Source organism: Manis pentadactyla, chromosome 10, assembly GCF_030020395.1.
Source record: "Manis pentadactyla isolate mManPen7 chromosome 10, mManPen7.hap1, whole genome shotgun sequence".
Taxonomy (NCBI): domain Eukaryota; kingdom Metazoa; phylum Chordata; class Mammalia; order Pholidota; family Manidae; genus Manis; species Manis pentadactyla.
In genome coordinates this window covers 32703215-32727102 of record NC_080028.1, presented here as the reverse complement: position 1 = coordinate 32727102, position 23888 = coordinate 32703215, and the positions used below count along the sequence as shown (strand labels likewise).

The 23888-nt window shown below is 54.1% G+C and overlaps 1 protein-coding gene across 5 annotated transcripts; it reads right to left on the bottom strand.

Annotated features, from left to right (window-relative positions):
- Positions 1 to 318: 318 nt before the first annotated feature.
- ASIC1 (acid sensing ion channel subunit 1) lies at positions 319 to 23888 on the bottom strand. Of its 5 annotated transcripts, none has more exons than XM_036890723.2 (12): positions 23195 to 23888; positions 21988 to 22365; positions 21174 to 21369; positions 4602 to 4752; positions 3854 to 3981; positions 3412 to 3565; positions 2979 to 3035; positions 2365 to 2518; positions 1850 to 1941; positions 1260 to 1339; positions 1064 to 1168; positions 319 to 907 (listed from the first exon to the last, which is right to left on the bottom strand). In XM_036890723.2, exons 2-12 carry the CDS (start codon positions 22347 to 22349, stop codon positions 803 to 805), a joined length of 1584 nt encoding a protein of 527 aa, XP_036746618.1. In that variant the 5' UTR covers positions 22350 to 22365; positions 23195 to 23888; the 3' UTR covers positions 319 to 802. The 5 variants fall into 5 exon arrangements, with proteins under 5 accessions (XP_036746618.1, XP_036746636.1, XP_036746600.1 ...); XM_036890741.2 differs by having other exon boundaries at positions 3412 to 3562; positions 23195 to 23887; XM_036890705.2 differs by lacking the exons at positions 21174 to 21369; positions 21988 to 22365; positions 23195 to 23888 and adding an exon at positions 7320 to 8459.

Here is a 23888-nt window from a genome sequence, read left to right as displayed (position 1 = left end):
GGAGAAGGACCAGTGAGGTTAGGCACCAGTGCCCCTCTCCCTGAGCTGGAAGTCAACCCACTGGATCTTTTATGGGATGGTAGAGGAGCACTGCCTCTTGGGATTTCTCTCCAGTAGTTCTAGGGTGGGGGGTGGACTTGTAGGTGTCTGGAGGTGGCCTACAGCACCAGGGCCACGTCTTGTCCCCATCTCCACGTCTTCAGGGGATCCCCCGCCCCTACCTCCCTAGACACTGCACATGGTGTGTAGGGGGAGATAGGTTCTTAGTTCCTACCTGGAGACTTGGGACTTGGGGGAGTCACTGAGCCAGAGGGTCTCTTAAGGCTGGGGAAGCCCCTCCCCCAACTAACCCTCCCCTTAAAGGTACATTCTCTGGTTTGGGGCCAAATTCCAAGCCCTGAAGATCTCCTCCATGCCCCGCTGAGGGGGGCTTTGATGACTGGTGACAACAGAATGTAGGCGGACACTCAGATGACAGACAGCCAGACAGACAGAATTCAGGCCGGGAGCTGGGGGAGGCAGCATGGAGCAGACAGGGGCAGCCTGAGGTCACTTGCCCCATTCTCTCTTTTTAATTTCTTTTTTAGATTAGTTTTGTTAAAAATAAAAAGAGGGACAGAGGCGGGGAGAAGACTCTATGGTAAGACTCCTTCCTCACCACAGACAAGAGGAAGGGACTGCCCAGGAGTGGGGGGCTGCCTTGGGAGGGGGGAGTAAGCCGCCCAGATGTTGGGGGGACAGCTGGGTCCCTTGCTCTCCTAGCCCTCCTCATCTAGGCCTTTGGTACAGTGGCCTGCGGAGCTCAGCAGGTAAAGTCCTCGAAAGTGCCTCGGGCCGGATGGTGAGGTAGGATGTTGGCAGCGTACGTCATCCCAGCAGGATGGCCCCGGAGGCTCTCACACGGGTTCTGAGGAAATGGCACGGGACGGGACTGGTTACTGGAAGGGCCACAGGTGGCGCTGGGGTGTGGGGAAGGCAGAGAAGGAAAGGAGGCAAGGGGGGTGGCCCTGGGGTGGCGGGGGAGGGGGAGGGGCCGGAGGGTTCCCCTCTCTCGCTCCCTCACATGTCTTTTGACGTCATCCAGGCTGAGGGCCACGCCTTTGTCCGCGCTGCTCCTTTTGGCCTCCTTCTGGCACTTCCCTCGTCTGCACAGTTTGTGCTTAATGACCTGGGCCGGGGGTGGGGTGGTAAGTGGGTGGCCCAGCTGGAACCCCGCCCCCAGAGGCCCCGCCCCGGCGCCGCGCCCCCGCTCAGCTCACCTCGTAGGCGTAGTCGAAGAGCTCCAGCACCGTGAGGATGCTGGCCCCGATGAACAGCCCCATCTGGCCCCCAATGTCACCTGCAGGGGGGCACAGCAAGGTCAGTGGGGTCAGGACACCGTGGGAGCGGCAGAGCTCCCTGGGACAGGGGCAGGCAAGTCCTATTTGCAAAAGAATGGACAGCCTTGGTACAGAAGGAGCACAAAATGATTCTGGAGGGTTTTTTTTTTCTTCTTCTTCTCTATGCTTTCGTGCATTTCTCTACTTTTCTAAAATGAATAGGTAATTATTTGGAAAAAAATAATTGCTTACAAAATGTCCCAACACTCTTATTCTCTGGGCAGATTTTCAAGGGCATATGAAATAAGTCCTGCTTTCATGCCCACCGGCCCGTCTCTACCACTTTGCCCTAATAAAGGACTCATCCCCCTCCCCACCAACATACAGAGACAACAGAGTTTGGGGAAAGGCCCTGGGGGACTGGCAGGGGAGGAAGAGCTCATAGGAGAGGTGAGCAGCCTGCTCTGGGTAGTAGGGTGTCGCACCATGCCCATGGCATGGGAAAAGGACAGATGCCATCAGCAGCTCACCCAGGAGCCCTGCAATCTCATAGGCCTTCTTCTGCTCAATGGTCTCATAGTTGAGGACTTCAAAGAATATGTCCAGCACCAGGATGTTCTCCCTGCAAAGGGGTTGGGGGAGGAGACCTAGGTTCAAGTCACATCTCTGTCCCTTACTAGCTAGGTGACCTTCGCAAGTTATCCTCTCTGAGTCTCAGTCTGCGTATCCATAAAATGAGATGCTGATGGGGATATCTGCCTTTTAGGATTGTTCTGAGGCTTAAATGTGATGGCGTATATGAAAAGACACTGCACCCTGGCAAATGTGAGATGATCCCAGTCACAACAGAGAGGACGAAGACAGAGGATGAAACAATGAGGAAAGAGAAAGAGGGAATTCCCATGCTTGTTCCAATTTGCTCTTCCCTCTGTGCCCAGCCCAGACTCTTTGGTTGCCTTCCCCATGTTCTCTCAACTTCCTCCTGTCTGCTGCCCGCCCCTACCAAAGCCCGCTCACACCCACCCTTCACAGTCAGAGCCCTTACCCTATGTACTGCTCAGATTTATTGAACTTCTTGGCCAGGTACTTGGCTGATGCTTTGCTGGGGATCTTGACCATGGACAGCTCCTTGCCATAGCGGGTCAGGTTGCAGGGCATTTCACACACACAGTACTCCTGGTCCTTCTCCACTAGGAAGTCTGCACCCAGCCAGGTGAGAGGTACCAGTTGAGTGGTGCCCTTCTGCCAGCACCTTCCCAACACGCACATCCTGGCCCTATCCAAAGGGCCTCTGGGCCCCTTCTCTTTCTCTGACTTTTCACCCCAGGTCGGTGCCCACCCTGTGCTGATCCTCATCCAGCATCCCCATGGATATTTCTTAATCCTATATTTCATCTCCTCAGGGCCGTTGGGGGTCAACCAGCTGATGCGCTGATGAGAGAGGGTGAGGGCCCCTCCCCGGTGACCCCAGTTCATTTTCTATAGGGGCCTTCAGAGATGCTCTTCCCAGCCTTGCTCAAGTCAGACACAGGAGGCTTCAGGTGAAGCCTGATCCAGGAGTTATTTGAAGCTTCTGGGAACTTGGTCTGAAACCCCTATGTAGGGGCTGGCAGCACCTCCTTCCCTCCCCCGAGACTGCCCCAGGACAGGGGCGCTCACCCAGAGCAGGATCCGCACACTCCTTGTACTGCTCTGGAGTGCAGTACGGGGCATCCCCTACAGAGGAGAAAACACAGGGGTATGGAATGGAGATTAAAGGGGTCCTGTGATGGTGGTGGTACTAAAGGCCCAGAAGCTGGAAGCTGGTAGAGGATGAGCAGGACTAGACAACCCTCAGTCTGTCCCAGAGGTGACCACCCCACAGTCCATCCCTCCTGGACACTTCCCACCTACCCCTATGGATGAGATTGAGCCAGGAACTGGAGTCAGAGAACAGAGCCATATGGGTATGGAATGGGGCTGGAACAGGGGTGGGGAGAAGCCAGCAGGTCTTGCTTCCATGGTGACAGAAGGTTGATATGCATGGGGAGCTGGTGAGGGGCAGAGCAGGCTGAGGGGCCCCAGGACTGTGTTTGGAGCTCTGGGGCCTGACCTGGCATGTGCACCATGCGGCAGTTACAGTTCTCCACCAGGTAGCGTGTCTCACAGTCAATGCGGCAGGCAGTAATGCTGTAGGAGTCGAAGAAATCCAAGTCCATGGTAACAGCTTTGCAGGTACCCCATGGTGGGGGCAGGTAGATGAGCTGCTGGGAGAGCAGGGGAGCTGGGGGTGTGTGGGGACTTCTCCCCAAGTCACCCTGATGGACTTCTCTGGCAAGACATAGACCCCAGGAGTCCTGCCCCCTCTCCCCCTGCAGCCTCTGAGGGTCTCTGAGTTTACAGAGCATTCCCATTCATTAGGTTACTCATGCTTCCAACTGGTCAGATTGCAACCCAGGCCTTAGCTCACCTGCCCTTCCTGTTATTGATTACCCACCACTCCATCTTGACCCTTCAAGACCCCACCCCAGACCGGCCTTCGGTAGCCCTCTCACCCGCTGCTCCTGGCAGGCCACAAAGGTCTGGAACCCTGGGGCCACACCAAAGCCCAGCTGGTCGATGAAGGGAGGTTCGTCCTGACTGTGGATCTGCACTTTGATGCCGGCTTCGAAGGATGTCTCATCTGTGGGAATGGGGAGGAGATGGTGGTTGGGAGGACTTCTGACTCCCTGACCTCCTTCTAAGCTGGCATCCTACCTCTCCTGGGAATAAGCGCAGCATATGCTTAGCTGCACAGATGGGAGCAGGGGAGTCTATGGTGCCCTCGCCCATGCCCAGCCTCCTTGGGTTTGCCAGCCCCTTGCTGCCATTATGGCTCCTGCATCCTGCACTCTTCATACCTGGCTCCAGCTATACATCTTGGTGTTTCAAAATCTTTCTCACTGTCTCAGATGCTGTCCATTTCTTGCCCTCCTTTTCTCCCATCTCCCCCATGTCTCTCAGCCCCAAGGCCCCCGAGACCAGGCACCAGCCCAAGAAGAGAAGGAGTTACTTATAGAGTGAGTGGCAGCCACTGATGGAAAGGGATGGCTGGTCACCTTGGAGAGTAACTGAGCCAGGAAGGGGGAGCCCAAGAAACGTGAGTGTGGTAGGCAGGTCGGATCGGAGATGGAGCTGGTGATGCTGGGAGGAAGGTAGGAGAGCCCAAGCCCTGCCTCAGGTCCCACAGTAGAGCTTGGGAGACCCCTAGCAAAGGCTGAGGCCCAAGGCTGTGGGGAGGGGGCCCGGGGAGAGGTGACATACCGGTCTCCCCCCATACAGGCAGGTACTCGTCCTGCTGTATGTCCAGCATGATCTCCAGCCCATTGCCTGTCCCACCCTTCATGGTCTTCAGCCGCGGACGCCCGTCTCGGCCCGAGTTGAATGTGTAACACTTTCCGTACCGTGTGAAGACCTGGTGGGGACAGAGTGGAGAGCCTGAGAGTCCTGCCAACGCCCCCACACACCAAGAGCTGTCCCCAGGCCGCCCAGCTGCCAGAAGCTAGACACCCTACAGGAATGATTGTTCCTATGCGCCCCATTCTACCTCCTCGTTCCCACCCATTCTCGGCTCCTCTCTGCCCTGGAGAGCTAAGCTGCCTGTGCCCCTTGGCCACCTAGATGGGCTTCGAGTTGCATCTGGCCAATGGGGCGAAGCAGTAAGAGATCAGAGGGCAGAAGGAGGGAGAGATCAGGGTATTTCTCCTCACCACCCCAACCCCTCTGAGTGCCTTGGCAGTGGCTTAGGGACCCTGTGGCTACAGATCCTGCCAGAGGGCTTCCTCCATAACACCCTTGCCTCCTTGTGCCCCCTCAGGCTGTATGTAACAACTTCCCACTACTGGTAGGTGCCTCCACACCCCTCATTGGTTACTTTAACTTTGTCCAGAATTCTGTCAACGGTCCCTTTGTTAAGGACTTTTCCATTAAACTGAGTGGCAATCTCTTCCCTGCTGGGACCTTGACATATACACCTCTGTCACCAGAAACCCATTACTGCCACTGGGCCTCCGGCAGGCAGGGAGCTGCTGTCCTGGTCCCTCTTTGGGACCTCTCCTCAGGCCCATGCTCCCGGGACCTTCTGAGTCACAGGTTCTCTTCTTCTGGATTTCACTTCAGGCATCTAAAATCCTGCTCTCCCCAAGACCTTCCCCCAAACCAAGCTCAGCTTTGTCATTTCCTCCAGCCAGTAGCCCCTCAGGTTCATCATTGTCCCATTACGCCAGAATCTGAAAGCAGATGCAGTTGCTGCACCCAGGGCTGCATTGCCCAAGCAACAGCACCTCTTCCCCAGATCTGGTACCGAGCACAGGGCCATGGCCCGTTGGCGGTGCTTGTGCAGAGCCATGAGGGCCTCAGGGCGCCCTCCGCCCTGGGCGGTCTCCCCACTCCGAGCCCCAGAGCAGCCCTCATCCACAGAGACGAGTGAACCAGTCCTTTACGGCCCCTTCCCCACAGCCTCCCTGTGTGGTTGAGTGTGGTTTTACCACGGCTAGATGGTGATGAAGTCCACCAACTGAGCCAGAAAGCAAGCACAGACACAGCCCAGGAAAGATGGGCAGTGTCGGGCCAGACTGAGCAGCCAGGGAAGTGGGGGTTAGTAGGAAACAGAGTCCTTGCCCCCTTCCCCCATCCTAGAACACCTCCTCCTCCTCCCCTTCCAGGAAAGAAAACATGTGCTCGCCCCCATTGAGTGGGTGAGGTAGAGAGGAAACTCTGACTCCTAATCCTGCAGCCCCACTTCCAGGTTTTGTGGCATTCAACCACAGGCTCCAGGCTGGACACACATCCATGCCCACCCTCCATCTGGGGATGTGAGGGACTCTGGGTGTCCCGGGCCCACCGGGAGCTCCAGCCTGGCACAGGCTCAGAGGGCTGGGCTCCGGATCGGTGGGCAGCTGCTGCCACCTAGTGGTTCTGTATGAGAAGTGTCCGCTCTACACTTGGGTCCAGAGGAACCCAGGTTGACCCCTTACCTTCTTGCATGTTCTTTTATCTCCTGGCTTGTCTGAGGCCCAGTGGCCAAAACCGCCAGATCCATGTCTGTCTGAAGTCGGCCCTAATGCACTGATGACACCCACCTGCACCTGCACTATGGAGGAGGTGGGGGACTGAGGGATTGGTTTGTGGGAAGGGAAGGCCTGGCATCTGGCAATTGGAGGTGGCAGGAGGGGGATCAGGGCAGACGGGCCTGGAAGCTGAACTGGGAGGAGGGTAGGGAGCCACTTGGTCCCTCAGCAGGGAAGGCTCTAGACTGGAGTGGGAGGGCAAGCAGGAAGCCAACTCTCCCAGTGAGGACTTCCCCAAGGAAGAGGGTCCCTGGGCACTTAGAGCTTGGCCAGGGGTAGGGGTGGAGGGAAGGTAGAGAAGATTTAGAGGAAGCTTGTTATTTTCCCTCAGACAGACACACACACATTGTAGGAAAAGCACAGGAAGACAAAGTGAGGATGCAATGAGATTCCCACTGTGGGAGCTGCCGACAAGGGGCATGGGAGTAGGGGGGAGGCAGGGGCTGTCCCCACTCTTCTGTCTCCCATCCACAGCTTCTGCACCTCCAAACACCAGGTGGCACCTGCCCCAGTTCCAGTCCAGGGGTGACAGTCAAAATTGTTAAGGCCAGGCATAGGTACCCACCATCAGATCAAAGATTGACCTCAGAGATGCAATAAGGTCTTGGCCCTGCTGGGTCACTGGGAGACCTGGGGAAGGGCTGGAGACGCTGGAGGATATTCAGGGAGATACCAGGGGCCTCAGGGCAGCAACTAACTACCAGCTAGCCCACATGTATATCAAGATTCTAACAGGAAGAGTAGTCCTGGCACAGACCAGGGAATAGCGGCCTGGCTCCTACCCTCAGGATCCTGGATGCTATCTGGCCAGCTTTCTCGGAAGCTTGGTCCCCACAGAGGAAGTAGGGGAGGGACGGTCAGGTGAGCCATGGCAGACACCCTTGGGGTGTACCAGGCATGGGCCCCCACTCACCACCGAGAAGTTGTGAGGGCCACAGGGCCCCCCGCAGTAGGAGCAATAAAGCAGCATGTCCTCCAGCCGGTGGCAGGAGCGATTGTAGAAGCGATGCAGGTTAAAGGGCTCTCCAGAGAAGGCCTCAGGCCCTGGTGGGGCAAGGGGCACTCCGGGGTCATCACTCTCATCCAGCCCCAGCATGGGGGCCAGGTAGAGCAAGTCAGGATAGCTGAGCTGGGACAGCCGCACGGCGTTGGTGTTGCAGAGGGTGACTGCCGGGAAGGCCAGCTCCGTGGTGGCCACCTCATCTAGCAGAGTCGTGTGTGGGTAGCTGAGGTAATAGGCAACGCGGTCCCCTACCTGGCAAAGGAAGGTGCCCAGTGCCAGGACAAAGGCCACTGCCCACAGGGCCTGCCTCGGCCCTGGGCCCCCCTCCACAAAGATGTGGCTGGCGCCATGGAGCATGCAGCTGTTGGCGAAGGCCACCAAATCCGTGGGTGAGTCCCCCTCTCTGGCCTCCTTCCTCACTGCCTCCTTTTCCTTCTCTTCTTCTTCTTCTGATTCTGAGTTGTCCCGTTGCTCCTGGTGGTGGGGACCCCAAACATCTCCCAAGGGCCCTGAGGCCTCCTCCCCAGAGGAAAGTGACACAGAACAGAATATCTGGATGGGCATCTTCTCCAGGGGCTTCCTGGCACCAGGTGGATTGGCAGAAGGGAGAAGGAGGTGTGATCCCAGGCAGGGGCCAGTGGGGCCAGCTACCCAGCCCTTCTGCCGGGTCTCGGCCACCTGGCTGGCTGTCCTTCCTCTCAGGGCCTCAGAGCCAGTGTGGCTGAGGTGGGGCGGGGCGAGGAGTGGAGGACCAGCCTCCCTGCTAGGGAGGGCGGGTGTCTACACTGATGAATAATTGATGGCAGTGGGAAAGGGAGGCTGATGGAGAGGAGGGGGGCCAGAGCCCCTTTCCTGCCACCAGCTCCAGCAGGGCAAAGAGGATTGAAGACAGAGTGGAAACCCTGGGAACACCCAGGGTCTCCAGGTGAGATGGTACCTAGCAGAGCCTTCTGCTGCCACTTCAGCCAGCAGCAGTGCCTGACCCTCCCCCAGGACGCACACACTCAAGTTCCCCGGCATCCGCTGGCCTCAGCACATCGTCAGCCTTCCCAGCCCGATTCTGGGTCCTCTTCCTCATTCTTACCTGAGCCAGTCATTCCTCTGAGATACCTGAGCCCCCACATCCTCTCAGCACTCTCTCAGACTTCAAATTCCTCTGTGATTCCCCCGGTGCATAAATCCCCCCACCCCCAATCATTTCATGGACCCCCAAATTCTCCCAATATACCCCTAGACCCCAGGTCTCTCTAATTAGTCCCTTGATCTTTAGTCCCCTCCCAATCACTATCCTGACTCCAATTTACTCTGAACACTTAAGTCCCCTGCAGTCACTCCCTTGACCTCCAATTTCCCTCCAGCCAGTCTGTGGCCCCATTTACCACTCTTCTCAGTCCCTGACCCGTATCCTCCTTAAGTCAGCACCATCCCCCATGCTGAGCGGTGACGGGGTCACTTTCCCTTCCTCCACTCCCTTCTGTGGCTTGGGGGTTGGCCCAGGTTCCATTAGCAAAGGTCTCTCACTGACCACAGACTCATTTAAGGCCAGTTCCTGGCACTGGAGGGAGGGACCGGTTTCTTGCTGCTGAAAAGCTTCCTGGCAGATGACCACTGTCCAGCCCAGCCCAGCTTTCCCACCCCACAACAGTCAGGAGAGGAATTCGAGGAATTCTCTTTTTGTGGGTGGAAGAGCCAAGATTAGAACAGAGACAGAGTCCTGGGTCAGGTGGAAAGTATTGGGAACCAACTTGGGGCGCCCCCGCCAAGCCCTCAGCCTCACAGATGCCCAGGTTGTCATTCCCTGCCCCCAGGCCCCTGGCCCTCTGCGCTCTGATTAGTCAGGGCCACAGGTTGAGGAATTTGAGCCACCAGCCAAGTCTCTAGGGCCTAGAAGGTGACCTGAAGGGAGAAGGGGAAGGGAGGGAGGGAGGTGAGGCATATTAACCCTTCCTCTGCAGGGCCAGAAGAGGAGCAATAGGGTTAGACAAGTCTCCTAGGGCCTTCCTATTCCTTAAGCACCACACAACCCCAAGCCCCACTCCCCTCTTTTTATCCCTCCCTCCCAGCTCCATCCATCTTCCTTTTACCCTGCTTGCAGAGACCCTGCAGCATGTTGGGGATGGGAGGCAGGGTGCCAGATTCCCGCAGAACTGATTGACATGGGACCTTTGGCCTCAGCTTTGCTGCCAGGAACACAGAGGCCCCAGGAGAAGAGCTGCCTTTGAGATCTGGCCACTGTCCATCCTTACACCACTACCCTCAGACTGGCCTCCTCTTTTGCCTAAAGAACCACTTTCCAACTGCTCACCCTAACTCCTCATCTCATCTCTGTCTCCTCCCGCAGTTTCTCCCCACGTTATGTAAAATTCTGACCATTCTGATTAAAGACCTTCTCTCATTCCCCAAGGCCTTTTGGTAAAATCCTGCTTCCCTTAGGAGAACCTACAAGGCCTCTGCAATTCACCTCCCAGCCTCACCTCCCTGCCTTTCCACCCCAATTCAGTGTCTAGCCACCATGCCCTTATCCCACTCCACAGACACACGAGCTTTATCCACAGCTCCATGCCATCTCGAGAGTTTCTACTCATCTTTCAAGGCCCTACTCACACGTTGCCTCCTCCAAGAAGTGTTCCCTGAGTGCACAGGGCATAGTTAGTGTCCACGCAAGGAACAGCCTAAAGGGTCCAGCTCTGCTCAAGGCCCCTCAGGCATGAGTAGTGGCCAGTGGCTCCTTGAGGAAGGGGCTGTGAGAATGAAAAGTAGAACTCGGGGACCATGTGGAAAAACAGGAACTAAGAAAGACCAGGAACACCCAGGGCAACCAGAAAGAAGTCCCTGCAGAGACAAGGAGAGAGAGAGACCCCACCTTCAGCTCTTGTCCTCAGGCATCTCCTGTGTGAATTCATGGGTTCCTTTTCTGTTTCCTGTCCCATGATCATTTTTTTCCTGCCTACCAGACCTCAGTTTTGAGGGCTTTGCATGTTCTCAGGAGGTGTTTCTGAGGTGGGTTCCAGACTTGGGGTGGGGTGGGGCCAGCCTAGATTGAGGCTTGGGTGGGGGCTGCTGCTGCTGCCCATGCACTCCACACCCACTAGAGGGCACTGTTCCCCTCCTTCAGATTTCCTGGAAGAGGAAGTAGATTGGGCTTCCCAAAGGAGGAAACTAAGGCAGGGGTCCATTCTAGTCTGGGGCCTCACCAGGGAGAAGGGCATGTGCGTGCACACACACACACACACACACACACACACACACACACACACACAGACCCCAACTGCACTTTCTCTCTCAGTGTCAAGCAGCACACACAGACCCCTAAGCATACACAGCCCAGAAGTGCCCAACCACACACACATGCAGAACAACACAATTCTGAACTCTCTGTCCCAGGATGCTCCCTTTCCCCATGTCACTCCCTACCCAGTACCTCTCTGAAGCTGAATGTGACAATTCAGGGGTTTCTGACTTTCTCTCCATCTCTTTCTGGACTCTAACCACCCCTCACATCTGTGGAATGCTTCATGTTTCTCAATTGATATCCCATGGGATCCTTATATAGCCCAGCAAAATATGCAGGTTTGAGTAACCACCCGCATTTGACCAATGAGGAAACTGAGGCAAGTGACCTGTTCAAGTCTCATGGAGAGCAAGTAGTAGGCTTCAGACTAGATTAGCTCATCTTCTCCAAATCCCTTCCTTCTTCTTCATTCATTCATTTACTCATCAAATATTTACTGAGTGTCTATGTGCTGGGGACACATGGAGAACAGATGAAAGTCCAGGATCCTGGCTTCATGGAGCTTACTGTCTAACGGGGGAGACAGACAGCAATTTTTAAACATCGCAAAAATTAATGTTTAATTACAAAGTATGATAAGTACTTTGAAAAAAAGTATATGGATTTATGGGGGTGAATGACAGAGAGATCTGGCCCAGACTGGGGAATCAAGGAGGGTTTGGCTTTGGAAGTGCTGTTTGAATTGCCATCTAAAGAATAGGAAGGAGTATTTAAGGAAAGGTCTGTACTGGGGAGGGAGTGTAATTCAATGAATAGAGTCAGTGCAAAGGTCCTGAAGGGAGAGAGCTAAGACAATGATATGGCTGGAGAGCAGGGTAAGAACAGGCTGAAGAAGCAGGCAGGACCCAGACTCCTCAGGGCCTTGGAGGCCACAGTAAGGGTTCTTGTCCAAGGACAATGGGAGGCTCCTAAGTGGAGGATTTTAAGTGATCATAGCAGTGTTTTGAAGAGACCAAGCGGCTGCTGGAAGACCTCTTAGGAAGCCATTGCAATAGTTCTAGGTGAGACATGGGGTGGTGGGGTGGCCTAGTACAGGATCATACAGTGGAGGTGTTGAAGAGGCAATACTGGCAGATCCTTTTAAGGGAGGTGAAGGAGATGGAGCACCAGAGATGATTCCTGGTTTGCATAGTGGGTGAATGGGGTGGGGGCTCACTGGTTCAGGAACACAAGTAAAGGACTAGCTCAGGAGGTAAGATGATGAATTTGGCTTGCTACATACTGGTTTTTTTGAACCCTGGTGATGTAAAGTGGGAAATTGGCCATTGGGGCTGATTCTAAGAGGAGAGAGCTGGGCTGAGACATACACTGGCAGTTGTTGATGTGTAGATAGTAACTGAAGTCACAAGTGAAGATAAGACTGCCCAAGAATAGAATATAATGTAAAAAAACAAAAATAAAAAAAGAAAGTTGCAAGGCCTGATTTGGCAGTATCCACTACAGCTACACAGAATCCTAACCTATGACTTAACCATAGCTCCTTGTCAAAAGAACCAAGAGAAATGAGTGCACATGTCAACCGGAAGACGTGAACGAGAATGTTCATGTAATTTTATTTATAATAGCCCCAAACTAGCAAGAACCCAAATGTCTAGCAAGAGAATGGATAAAACATGGTATATTTATATCCTGAGATATTACCCAGCATTGAAGAACTAACTACTGCTACACACAATGAGACTGAATCTGAATCTCACAGACATAATCATGAGTAAAAGAAGACAGACACAAAAGTGTGTAGACAATATTGAGGATACATACACTCTAGGAAATTCAAGAACAAGTAAAATTTATCTATACTGACATAAGTTAGAATAATGGTAAAATCTTATGGGGTAGTACTGACTAAAAAAGGGCCTGAGGGAACTTTCTGGAGTGCTGGAAATGTTTTACACTTTCATACCAATGTAAATACATATGTAAATACTAATGTTATCTGTAAAATATTACATTGTAAGGTACACCAACATAAAAATACACTGATGAAAAATTCATCAAGTTGTACCGTTGAGTTGTAACTTCATGATTAATTAAATAGAGGAGGAAAGCTTGGGATTTTGACTTGAGTAGGCCCAACATTCAATGGTCAAGTAGAAGAAAATTAACTGGCAAAAAGACAAAGGAGTGGCTACATAAAGGAGAAAAATCCAGAGAGTATGGTTGTCAGGAAAGAGACTAGTTCGAAAGAAAGGTGGTGGTCAGCCGTTTTGAGTATTTTTGAGAAGTTCAAGGATAAAAAATGCTTGCAAGATTTGGATGCATGGAGAGCACTGGTGGCCTTAGGTAGGACCATTCTGGTGGAGTGCTGGGGGCAGGGGAAGAAGGCAGTCTAGCGTGGATCCGAGAGCGGGTTAGAGATGAGAAAATGAAGACAGTGGAATGTATATATCTCTTCTAAGAATTTTGTCTGTGAAAGGAAGTAGAGACATATTGTGGGAGCCAGAGGGGGCTGTGGAGTTCACAGACATTTGTTTCTTTTCTTTGTTTTTTATCTTAACCTGAAGCCTAATACATAGTAAGTGCTCAATAAATGTTAGCTGCTATTATAAGCTATATATTTTAAGATGGGAGAATCTTAGGCATATTTCAATGCCAGTGAGAAGGTTCCACTGGAGAGAGAGAGACTGACTGTAAAGGAAAGAGAGACAACTGTACAGGTTGTATGGCTTGTATGGACTCTTTAAGCAAAATTCCTATAAAGGTAGGAGATCAGATGGAAAGAATAGGTTGAGACTTCCACCTAGATAGCATGGATGCTTCCCTCTGGGGCTTGGTGTCTAGAGGAAGGGTAGATCTTGTCTGAAGCTTCCATCTTCTCTATGAAGAGGGAAGCAAGGTCATCTGCTGAGGGTGAGAGGAGGCTGGGAAAGGTAAATGAGAAGAGTAGAGAAGTTTGCACTAATCAATGGGTACAGCAAGTTGACCAGGACAACAGAGGGGTGCTGCCAAGCAGCACTGCAGGCCCATTTAAGGATGTTGATCATGAACGTAATGTGATTCCAAGCTGGCCCATTGTGTGACTTCATCTGGTAGAGCCTGGCTGCCCTGCAGCCACCCTGAGGAAAGCCAGTCATGGGTTTATCTCAGCTTGGGACTTGGGCACATGGTGGAGTGAGAAGGCAGAGGAGCCAAAAGCCTTAGTGTACTCAACCTGAGGCTGGAATTCCTTCTCCTGTGCACCCTTTCTTTCCCTTCCTTCTTCTCCACGCTGCTTCTCTACCAAGCATGGGCAGCTGTCAGCCCGGTGCAGCATCCTCCACCACACACACTCCTGCTCCTACAGTCACGCACAAAGAACCTGGACTTAGAATACCTGAAGTCAGGGGGTCCCACTGTCATTCACTGGCTGCATGACCTCAGGAAAATCACAAATCACCTAACATCTGTGAGCCTCAGTTTCCTTACCTTTCAAATGAAGATATTAACATCTTCCTGCCTCCCAGAATTATGAGGATCACATGAGCTCAAGTAAAGGGAATATGTAAATTGCAAAGTGCGACTGATAGAGATGATTAATTTTGCTGGTATGTGCTCCGCATGCATCCAGAGGTTTGCCTGCACACAAGCTCTCTCCCACGGTCACACAGAGCTGTGTGTGCCTCCATGCACATCCACCCTCCACTCCACACCCCAGTCTATGTCCACATTCTCCCACTTTCAGACGTACATGTTTGTGTGTGCACATTTGTGCTTGCACATGTGGAGCACACCTGCAGTGAGTGTCATGAGCAAGTCTGGGTTGGCTGCTGTCTGTGATCAAGGCCACTGCAGCAGTCTCTCCCCTAAGGATGCTCCCAGCCCAGCACAATGATGCCACACACCAACTAGATACACACAACCCAAAGTCACACAGCCCAACCTTGCAGGCCCCCAGGACTGTCAACCGCATCAAGGGGGCACAGATGAGAGGGGTGAGAAAGGGTTTTCTTTCCAAGAACTCACTGGAGCTCAGAAAAATCACAGCTTGCCCTACCTCTCCCTTAGGAGTGGCCTTGGAGAGCCTGGAGTGGTGGAGTCTCTGTCCTTACAGTTTCTTAAGGGAACCTTCCCACAAGGCAAATACACAACAGTTTCATGCTAATTTTCCACTGGGAAAATGTCTGATCCATATGTTCATGCTGCACACCTAGTCTACACATGGGCCAGCGTAGACTTAGCCAGAGATCCCAGAGGCTGAAGAGCAGCTGCCCCTTGGCAAAGGATAATTTAACAATCTATTTGGCACCCCCTTTCCTCACAGGAAATTGGGCCTAAAATGGGGCCAGATGAAACTATGTCCAAAGAGAACCCCCAGGGTCCAACGCCCAGCTTCACCCTCCACCGGACCAGGCACCTGGCACCTCTTCTCATTCTTGCCATCTCCTTCCCAGTTTTGTCTCCCAGAATCCCCATGTGGGGTTGTGAGTGGAAGGTTCTCAGCCAGACGTCAGAGTCTCCCGGAGCAGCCACCTCCAACATTGTGAGGGGAGGTGTGCCCGGGGGCCTGGCCCAAGGTAGCCATGACCCTTATCCTAGAGAACTGGTTTACTCATCAACTGGGGCGGGGGAGACCCCCACATGCTATAAAACTGGAGTTTCTGAATAGCTGAGCTGGGCTGGGGAAGATTGGAAGACTCCACCTACATGTCCAGGGTCCTCTTATCCCTGGCACATTACTCCTTGCTGCAAAGCCCTGTGGTTTCCTGTAGTTCCCCCTCCTCTCAGCTCCAAGCCTCCTAGGGTACTGCCCTGAATCCCTGCAGGCAGGGACAGGATCTGTCTGCTTACCACCACTCTCTGGCACCAGCCTGGGGCTAGCATTTAGAAGGGGCTGCCTGTCGCAGGGGTGGATTAAGTGGCACTCAATGCTCTCCAACCCCAGGGCCTGAGTCCTAATATTCAGTCTCCCTCACTGTGCCCCCCGGAACTGGGACTGCTATTCAGAGACCCCACAGCAGAACCACCCACAGCAAAGGCACCCAGCCCCTCAGCAGGCCTCCCCTCTGGGCTGCCTGGGCCCACACCAGGTGCTGCAGCGGCCATACCTTTGGTTCTTCAGAGGCTGTGTCAGAGAAAGACCCAAGGCTTAGAGGCCCCGCCTCTCCACCCATGCACTTCTAGCTCTGCTCCCAGGGGCACTTAGTTACGACATCAATTCCCTATTACTTTAGCCAGCAGCTGGAAGATCTATTAACTTAGAGTAGCCCCCTAGCTGACAGCAGTCTGGAGAAGGGTGGAGTCAGAAATAGCAAGGGATGGGGGAGGGAGAGGGGAGAGGGGAAAACGAGTTACCCAAAGGATGTCTGCATGTATCGGTGTATGAGGGAGAGGGAGACCCCACCCCAGGGTCCTGCGGATTCCAGCAACTGGCCCTACTCCAGTGTCCTTCCTCCAACTTCAGGCACTCGGAAGGAGGGAAGGACAGAGGAGGTGTTCAAGAACTGGGAGGGCAGGAGAGTGGCTCTTCCAAAGTTAGCCTCTTCATTCCAAACTCCCCCTCGCTCTGCAGCCTGTGCATGCCCCCATGCCAGCACCTTCCACGGGGCCTCTGGCTCTGGGCGGGGTCACCCATGGCCCACCTTCCTCTCTGCACAGCAAGCAGCCCAAGGCAGCATTTTCCTTCAGTAGCTCCTCTGCTCCCTGCCTAGCTGGAGAGAACAAACCCAGGTAGTAAGGTTGGGCCCTGCCCAGGGGCTCCTGGCTGAGCTGCCATGGGGTGGGGTGGGCAGTGAGGCAAACTAGGGTATGAGGGGTGTCAGTGAAAGGACAGAGCCAGCCCTGGGGATAAGGACGCTGCAGTGCTAGTCCCGGATCTCCGTGGGACCTGCCATCGCCTGGCTCTCCCTGTAGTAAGATGACCTCTCCTCCCACTTCTAGCCCCAGGATCACTCACTTAAATCCACTTCTTATATCAGCATCTCACCTCCAGAGGTGCTCCAGAAGATTCCTGTCTCCTCCAGAACCTTGGGGGAATTTCTGTGCCCACCTCCCTTACTCCACCAACCCTCTGGGTGGGGGTCCTCCTCCCTACTCTGTGTCCCCCAGTTTCACCCCCAACCAAGAGAGAATACTATCCCCATTCATGAGGGTCCTCTGGTCCCTTGCACATTACTCCTTGCTCCAAAGCCGTGTCCTGTAGCATCCCCTCCTCTCAGTTCCAAGCCTCCTAGGGTACTCTACTGAACTCTGGGCTCCCTGCAGGCAGGGACAGGGTCTGCCTGTTCACCACCACTCTCCGGCAGCAGCCTGGGGCTGGCACTTAGAAGGCACTGCCTGTCGTGGGGGTGGGCCCACTTCTATTCACTGCCCTCCCCTTCCCTCTCTTCCAGGGTCCAGAAATAAATTCCTACTTCTCTGTGCCCCAGGCAAAAGCTCTGGGTCTCAGCTGGAGGAGGAGGTGGCATAGGGCAGACTAGACAATCATCTGCCAGCCCCCTCCTCTTGGTGCTATTCAGCATTCCAGCCACATCGGAGCTCCCACTGCCAGGGACAGATAAGGTGCAGCTGGAGGCTGGCACCAGCTGCCACTGTGCTTGCTCCCCAGCCCCCTCCCAGACACCGGCACACAGCTGCGCCCCTGGGCCCTCTCCATGGAACCTCTGCCTTGGCCTGGCTGGCCTCGAGGTGGGGCAGGAGAGTGGAGCCTCAGACACTGTTGCCCTGGCAACCAAGCACCCCCACCACGACGGAACAGAGGTGGCCAGGGAAGAGGGGCCCTGGAGGTGGTGGGGGGAATCTTTGGTTGATCTTTTGGTGCCTCAGGAGAGAGCTGTGAGGCCTCTACCCAACCAGGCTGCCGTGGGGGGTACTGCTCCCACCACCCTCTGCCTCTTCTGTCCCAATGAGTTTCAAATCAGTTTCTCTCAGACTTAGCTCAGGTTCTGCTTGTTCACTTCACTGTCCCAAGCTGACTCAGCCACAGCTGGGGGATGAACTGGGTCAAACACTCCGTGACCACCAGTCCATCCCCTGAAGTTGAACTGGATTCAGTAGTGTATCTGGGGGAAAATACTTGTTGCTGCAGACCCCCACCAGGGGAACTGGGGTCTTTGAGGGGCCAGAGTATGCCCTTCCTATGCCCCCTGACCTGTGCTCCAGGAACAGGATACTTATGGCTGGATGAGGCTGCCCTTGGAAACCCACAGAAGAGTTTACATGTGCCCAGGCACACTATATTTAAACACGTTAACCCAGGGCTTGGACCCTCCCCAACACCCTGCCCCACAGTTAAGAACCTCTGCTCTCAAGGTGGTGCTCTCAAAATAGTCTCTCCTAAGTCGGACCCAATAGACAGACATGTTCTGCCAGTGCCACTTCTGTCCAGGGGCAAGATACATGCCCTGCGGCCCAGCAGAGAATGGCAAGGATGGAGAGGCAGATGTTAACCATGAGACCAAGGAGAGGAAAGGGAAGGTGGGGCATCAGGCAAGGAGTCGCAGTGCTCCTTAGGAGCGGGAGGCTGCAGACAGGTGCCAGGGCCCTCCTTCTCCACCACACATGTGTCAGACACGACCCAACCAACCTCCCAGCAGTGCAGGAACATCCTGGTGGCAGAAGTGGGGGAGTTCCTGACATGGAAAGGGACTGGCAGTGTGGTCAACAGGAGAGGGTAGAAGGAGGCGCTGAGAGGTTTAGGTCCAGCTAGATTCAGGCTCAGGGCTCAGAAACAGAAAAAATCTGGTCTTCCCTGACACCTTAGAACCAAGATGTGGCAGTTTTGGGCCAGCAGGCTCCTAGTTCATGTATCTCTACCCCCAGCAAGAGAAAGAGCCTAGATTGCTCCAGGACTTTGTGAACCAGTCATACACCCATCTTACTGCTTAGAATTGTCCCCTCAGATAACATGGACCAGTCACATTTCAGCATCTCCATTTCCGTGAACCAAACATGTCTTAGCATCACCACTTGGAACTTCTCTGGACACAGGGACAAATGGAGCCTCAACTGAACACTCTCTGTGGACTATGCCCCCACTTTATACCTTAGCACCTTCTCAGGTTGCCAAGCAAAATGCTCTCTCACCCAACACTAAAAACCATCCAAACGAATGGATTTTTCTCTTTCTTGGTGGCCCTTCTGCTTGTGTGTTGTGTATATTGCAGAGCAGGAGGGTTCTTACTTTCACTTCCACCTTCACCTATGGTGCTACTACTATTGGGAACATAGTTGGCAAGCCTGGGAACCCTTTAGTCTTGGGCTCTGGGGAATCCAGGACTCTCCTGGACTGAGAAAGGAAAAGAGGAAAGAAAATGGTTCTTGCATCATATTAAGTTCCAATCAGCTTGGTCAGCAAGGAGTGTGATCATGGAATCTTTGCCTAACAGGACTAAAGAAAGGCCCATGAAATGTAAGCTAATTCAATCATTGTGGAAAGCAATATGGAGGTTCCTCAAAAAACTAAAAATAGAAATACCATTTGACCCATGAATTCCACTCCTAGGAATTTACCCAAAGAATATAATTTCTCAGATTCAAAAAGACATAAGCACCCCTATATTTATATAGCACTATTTACAATAGCTAAAATATGGAAGCAACCTAAGTGTCCATCAGTAGATGAATGGATAAAGAAGATGTGGTACATATACACAATCGAATACTACTCAGCCATAAGAAAAAAACAAATTCTACAATTTGCAACAACATGGATGGAGCTGGAGGATATTATTCTCAGTGAAATAAGCCAGGCAGAGAAAGGCAAGTACTAAATGATTTCCCTCATTTGTGGAGTATAACCATAAAGCAAAACTGAAGGAACAAAACAGCAACAAACTCACAGACTCCAAGAAGGGACTAGCGGTTACCAAAGGGGAGGGGTGGGGGTGGATGAGTGGGGAGGGAGGGAGAAGGGTATTCAGGGGCATTATGATTGGCACACATGGTGTGGGGGGGATCACGGGGAAGACAGTGTAGCACATAGAAGGCAAATAGTGACTCTGTGGCATCTTACTACACTGATGGGCAGTGATTGCAATGGGGTATGGGGGGGACAGGATAAGAGGAGTAAATGTAGTAACATTGTTTTTTCATGTGAAACCTTCATAAGAGTGTATATCAATAATACCTTAATAAAATTAATTAATTAATTAAAAAAAAAAGAAAGGCCCATGAAGCCAGTCTGCAGAGCAAGGCTTAAAGAGATTGGGAAGTCTTGTGTAACCTCAGGAAAAAAAATAAGCATAACCATAGCTCCAGCCTTTCTACATACAAAAAAAAAAACACAGTCCATGCTCCCATAATGCTAGAAGGAAGTGAGCAAGTAGGAGGGTAAATAGGCAGGGAGAAAAGGGAGGATTTGAGAGTGGAGAATTGGGAACAGGCATGGAGACCAAGAATGTCTAGGGGAGACTGGGTTTTCAAAGAGCAATGGCCAAAATTTGAAGTGGACACAATAACTCCAGTGTCAGCAATACTAACAAAAAGAGCACACTGCATTGGGGCTTAAGGAGACTTAAGTTCTAATCCTGAATCTGTCACTAGCTAGGTATGTGAGCTTGAGCAACTCATCTACCTCTCTGTGTCTTGGTTTGTGCATTGTAAAATAGAGATTATATGGCTATTTACCCAGGGGATTGAAGGAGCATCTAGAAAGCATTCTGAAGAGTTATAAGCATTGTCCTCTCATCTGGAGTTATTTTTCATACATGGCTCCAGGCCCTTTGGTCCCTTTCCAGCCTCTGTCTGATTCTAACCCCTCAGGAAGCTGTATGCCCAGGATCACCTGGCACATGACCTGCCAGTCAGTTCCCCTAACCCTCCCTGGGGTGCTGGCTTTGAGGCAGCCCCAACTGTGGAGAGTGGTGTGTCTGTGGGGCATCTCCAGTTTAAGAAGCAAAAAAAGCATCCGGTTGGGCTGTGACTGTGTACCCCAGATCATCTCTCTTTCATCAGCCCTTGGCTCTGTGGTTCTTCCTGGCAAAGGGGAAACCCAACCAGATAGTGTGCATGTGTGTGCTAGGAACAGGGTGGGGGAGAGTGGCACAGAGAAAATTACCTGTGCCACTATTTAGGAAAGCTTTCTTCCCAAGTTTAATGGTGCTTCGCAAACTTTAATTCAAAATATCTAGGGATCTTGTTAAAATGCAAATTCTGATTCAGTAGGTCTGGGAAGTGGGACAGCAAAGTCCTGCCAAGTTCCCAGATGATGATCCTCAGACCTAATTTCAAGTAACAGGCTGCAGGTAACCCCCTCTCCCCTCCCCACCAGCTCTGACACCTGTGGCCGGAAAGGCACGCTAATGGGGTCCAGGCCTTACTGGGCTCTGTGTCATTGTGCACTGTGGGCTCTTCTCCCTGCCATCATGGACATAAAGCTGAAGCTTAGGTCTACATACACAGCAAATGTGCCCCTGTGCTGAACAAAGTCCCCTCCTGCCAGAAGCAGGCCCCAGGGACACCCAGAGTCATCTCCCAGAGTAGCAAGCACTATGAAAGGTTAGTCTCCTCCTCTGGGGGACAGGCTTACTTAAGCCCCACACCAGGGACTCACTTACCACCTTGAAGTCTTCGGCACTGCAGACCTCCCCCCGAAAGTGGCAGGAGAGCAACATGTCTCGAATGTCATGCCCTGCGCGGTCGTAGAACTCACGCATGTTGAAGGGCTTGGGCTTGAAGCTGCGGAAGTTGGCCTTGTCCTGCAGTATCTCCAGCTGCTTTTCATCTGCCATCTGGGTGTCTGGTATCTCATACCTGGAGCCCAGGGGTGAGCAGTGCATGCATCAGCATGACTTTCAGTTCCTGCCTCTGTTGGCCTCCAGTGTCCCATATCCAATTTCACAGTCAGGGGAAGGGGTAACAGGGCAGCATCCAGCCCTGGGAATCAGGCCTGGGCATAGGTACAATGGGAGAACCAAGCATGTCCAGAGAACCTGCCCTATGGGGTCTGAGAGGACAGCGATCTGCAGTGGCTACCCAGGAGCTGGGCATCTCAGCACATGGTGGGGCAGAGATCAAGGCAGGAGCTAGGGCTTCTCTACTATAGTCTCTGCCCCTGTTTGCCAAGTGAGGAGATCAAGACAAAGGAACAGGAGGGTGGGCAAAGATCACTCCACTGAGAGTGATGATGCCTCATAGCCCAAGCTGGGTAAGGATAGAGCTGTTTTGGACTATGCTGGGATCAGAGATTGGGTGCCCTTAATTGAGTGCTCAGCAGTATCCCAATTCCTTTGCTGTGAGTGTCCGGTTTGGGGTGCTGTCAGCAGGGTAGTGTGGACTTTATGGTGGGTTAGAGAGACAAGCACCCTAGTGGGGTGTTTAGGATGCATGCAACTCCAGGAGCCTGGCTAGGGGCTGGGGGGAACCACCCACCTGTTGTTGAGCAGGGCCAGCAGCTCCCCAGCGTGGTACAGGTCATTCTTGGAGACTTGGCTAAAGCGGAACTCGTTGAGGTTGCACAGCGTGACGGCAGGGAAGGTGAGCTGGGAGGCAGCCACCTCGTCGAGCTTCGTGACGTGGTGGTAGTGGAAGTAATACTGCACCCGCTCTGTGCACACACACAGCAGCACAGCCAGGGAGCCCAGGAAGCACAGGGCCCAGAGTGCCCGCTTCAGAGACAGCCGCTCATAGGAGAAGATGTGGGCCAGGCCATGCAGTGTGGAGCTGCTGGCAAAGGCCTGGATGCTCACAGGCTGGACGCCACCCACCTCCTCCTCCTCAGCCTTCAGTTCCATCCTGGCCAAGGGGATCCTGGGGGAGGAGGAGTCTGTCATTGTCCTGGGATGAGAGTGCACATGGGGTTCCTCCAAATGTGTCCATTCCGGAATCCCCAGTCTCCAGAGGTCGCTGCCCCTGGGGCAGATTTCCCTGGTGTGCAAGGCCAGCGGTGGCTGGCAGAGGGACACACTCCCAGAAGAGGGTTTCTCCAAATGCAGGGGCTCAGGAGTCATCTCAGGCCAGGAGAATGCTCTCTTAGGGAAGCTTCCCAGGCCAGGGGAGACCCCAGATGTAGTCACCCCAGGGTGAGAGGGAAGTCCCAGTGTTCCCACAGGCAGGCGCAGGAATTCCCTCCAGATGTGGGGTCACTCTGGGACAGGAATATCCACCCCATCCTTGAGAGGAAAACTCCCCAAGATGGGCAGAACCGGAGGTCAGGAGCTCCCGGTCCAGGGTGTCCCCAGGACTGGGCTTTCCCCCAGGTGAGCTAAACCTGGACCAGAGAGCGCCCAGGGGGTTGGGGAGGGGCCCAGCCTGAGTCCTCACCTGCGGGCGTCTCCAGGTCCCTTAACGGCGCAGGCTGGATGTATGTATGTTGGGGTTGGGGGTGGAGGGCAGCCCGAGGAGGAGGCATGGCGGGGGTGGGGGTTTACCTGTGACTGCGAGCCGTCCCCACCCCGGACGCAACCTCCCCCCGCCGTCAGTCCAGCTTCTCGACGCAGCCAGATCCCTGACTCGGCCCCCGCCCCCCTCCCCAGCCACCGAGCTGCCCCAGCAGCTGGGGAAAGCGAGAGGGGAGCAAAGTCCCGTCTTCGGGGCACTGGGGGGTCCTGCAGCCAAAGGCGAGGGATCGGAGACCCACCTGAAGGGGCTTCGGGCACCCGGCAAGGGGCGGCAGGTCCTGGGGCGCGGGGCCGGACGCGGGCTCAACGCCGAGCCGCGGAAGGGCTCATGGCCCGGAGCGGGAGCCGGCGGCCGCCGCGGCACGCCGCGCAGAGCCCTGCAGGGAGCGGCCCGCCCGGCCCGGCTCGGCTCGGCTCTGTTCGCCCGCCCGCGCGCGCTCACTCGTTTGCTTGCCTCGGCTGGGTCCGCCCGGGCTCGGCGCGGTGCGTGGTGCGCGGTGCTCTCAGCCCCGGGATCTGCAGGGATCCATCGTCCGGCCGGGAGGCGGCAGGAGGGGAGGCGGAGGGGGAAGGGAGAGGGTGCGCGTGCGCGCCTACGAGTGTCTGCGAGGGTGTCTCAGGGCCGGTGTGCGCGCGGGGGCTCCGGACCCGGGAGCCGGACCGAGGGCTCCCCCCGCTGCCTCGCCCTCTCCTCCGGACCGCTCGCGGCGGCGCTGCCTCCCTCCGGTCCGGAGCCGTCTCCCTGCCTGCGAGGCCCTATGGCTTGTGTGTGTGACTGTGGTGTGTGTGTGTGTGTGTGTGTGTGTGTGCGCGCGCGCGCGCGTGGGAGAGAAAGGGTGTCTGCCCCCAGCGTCCCCCTCCCCGAGCTGTCTCCTTCGGATCGATGTCCTGCTTCTTGCTGCTGCTTCCTCTGGTGGCACACACACGCGTGCA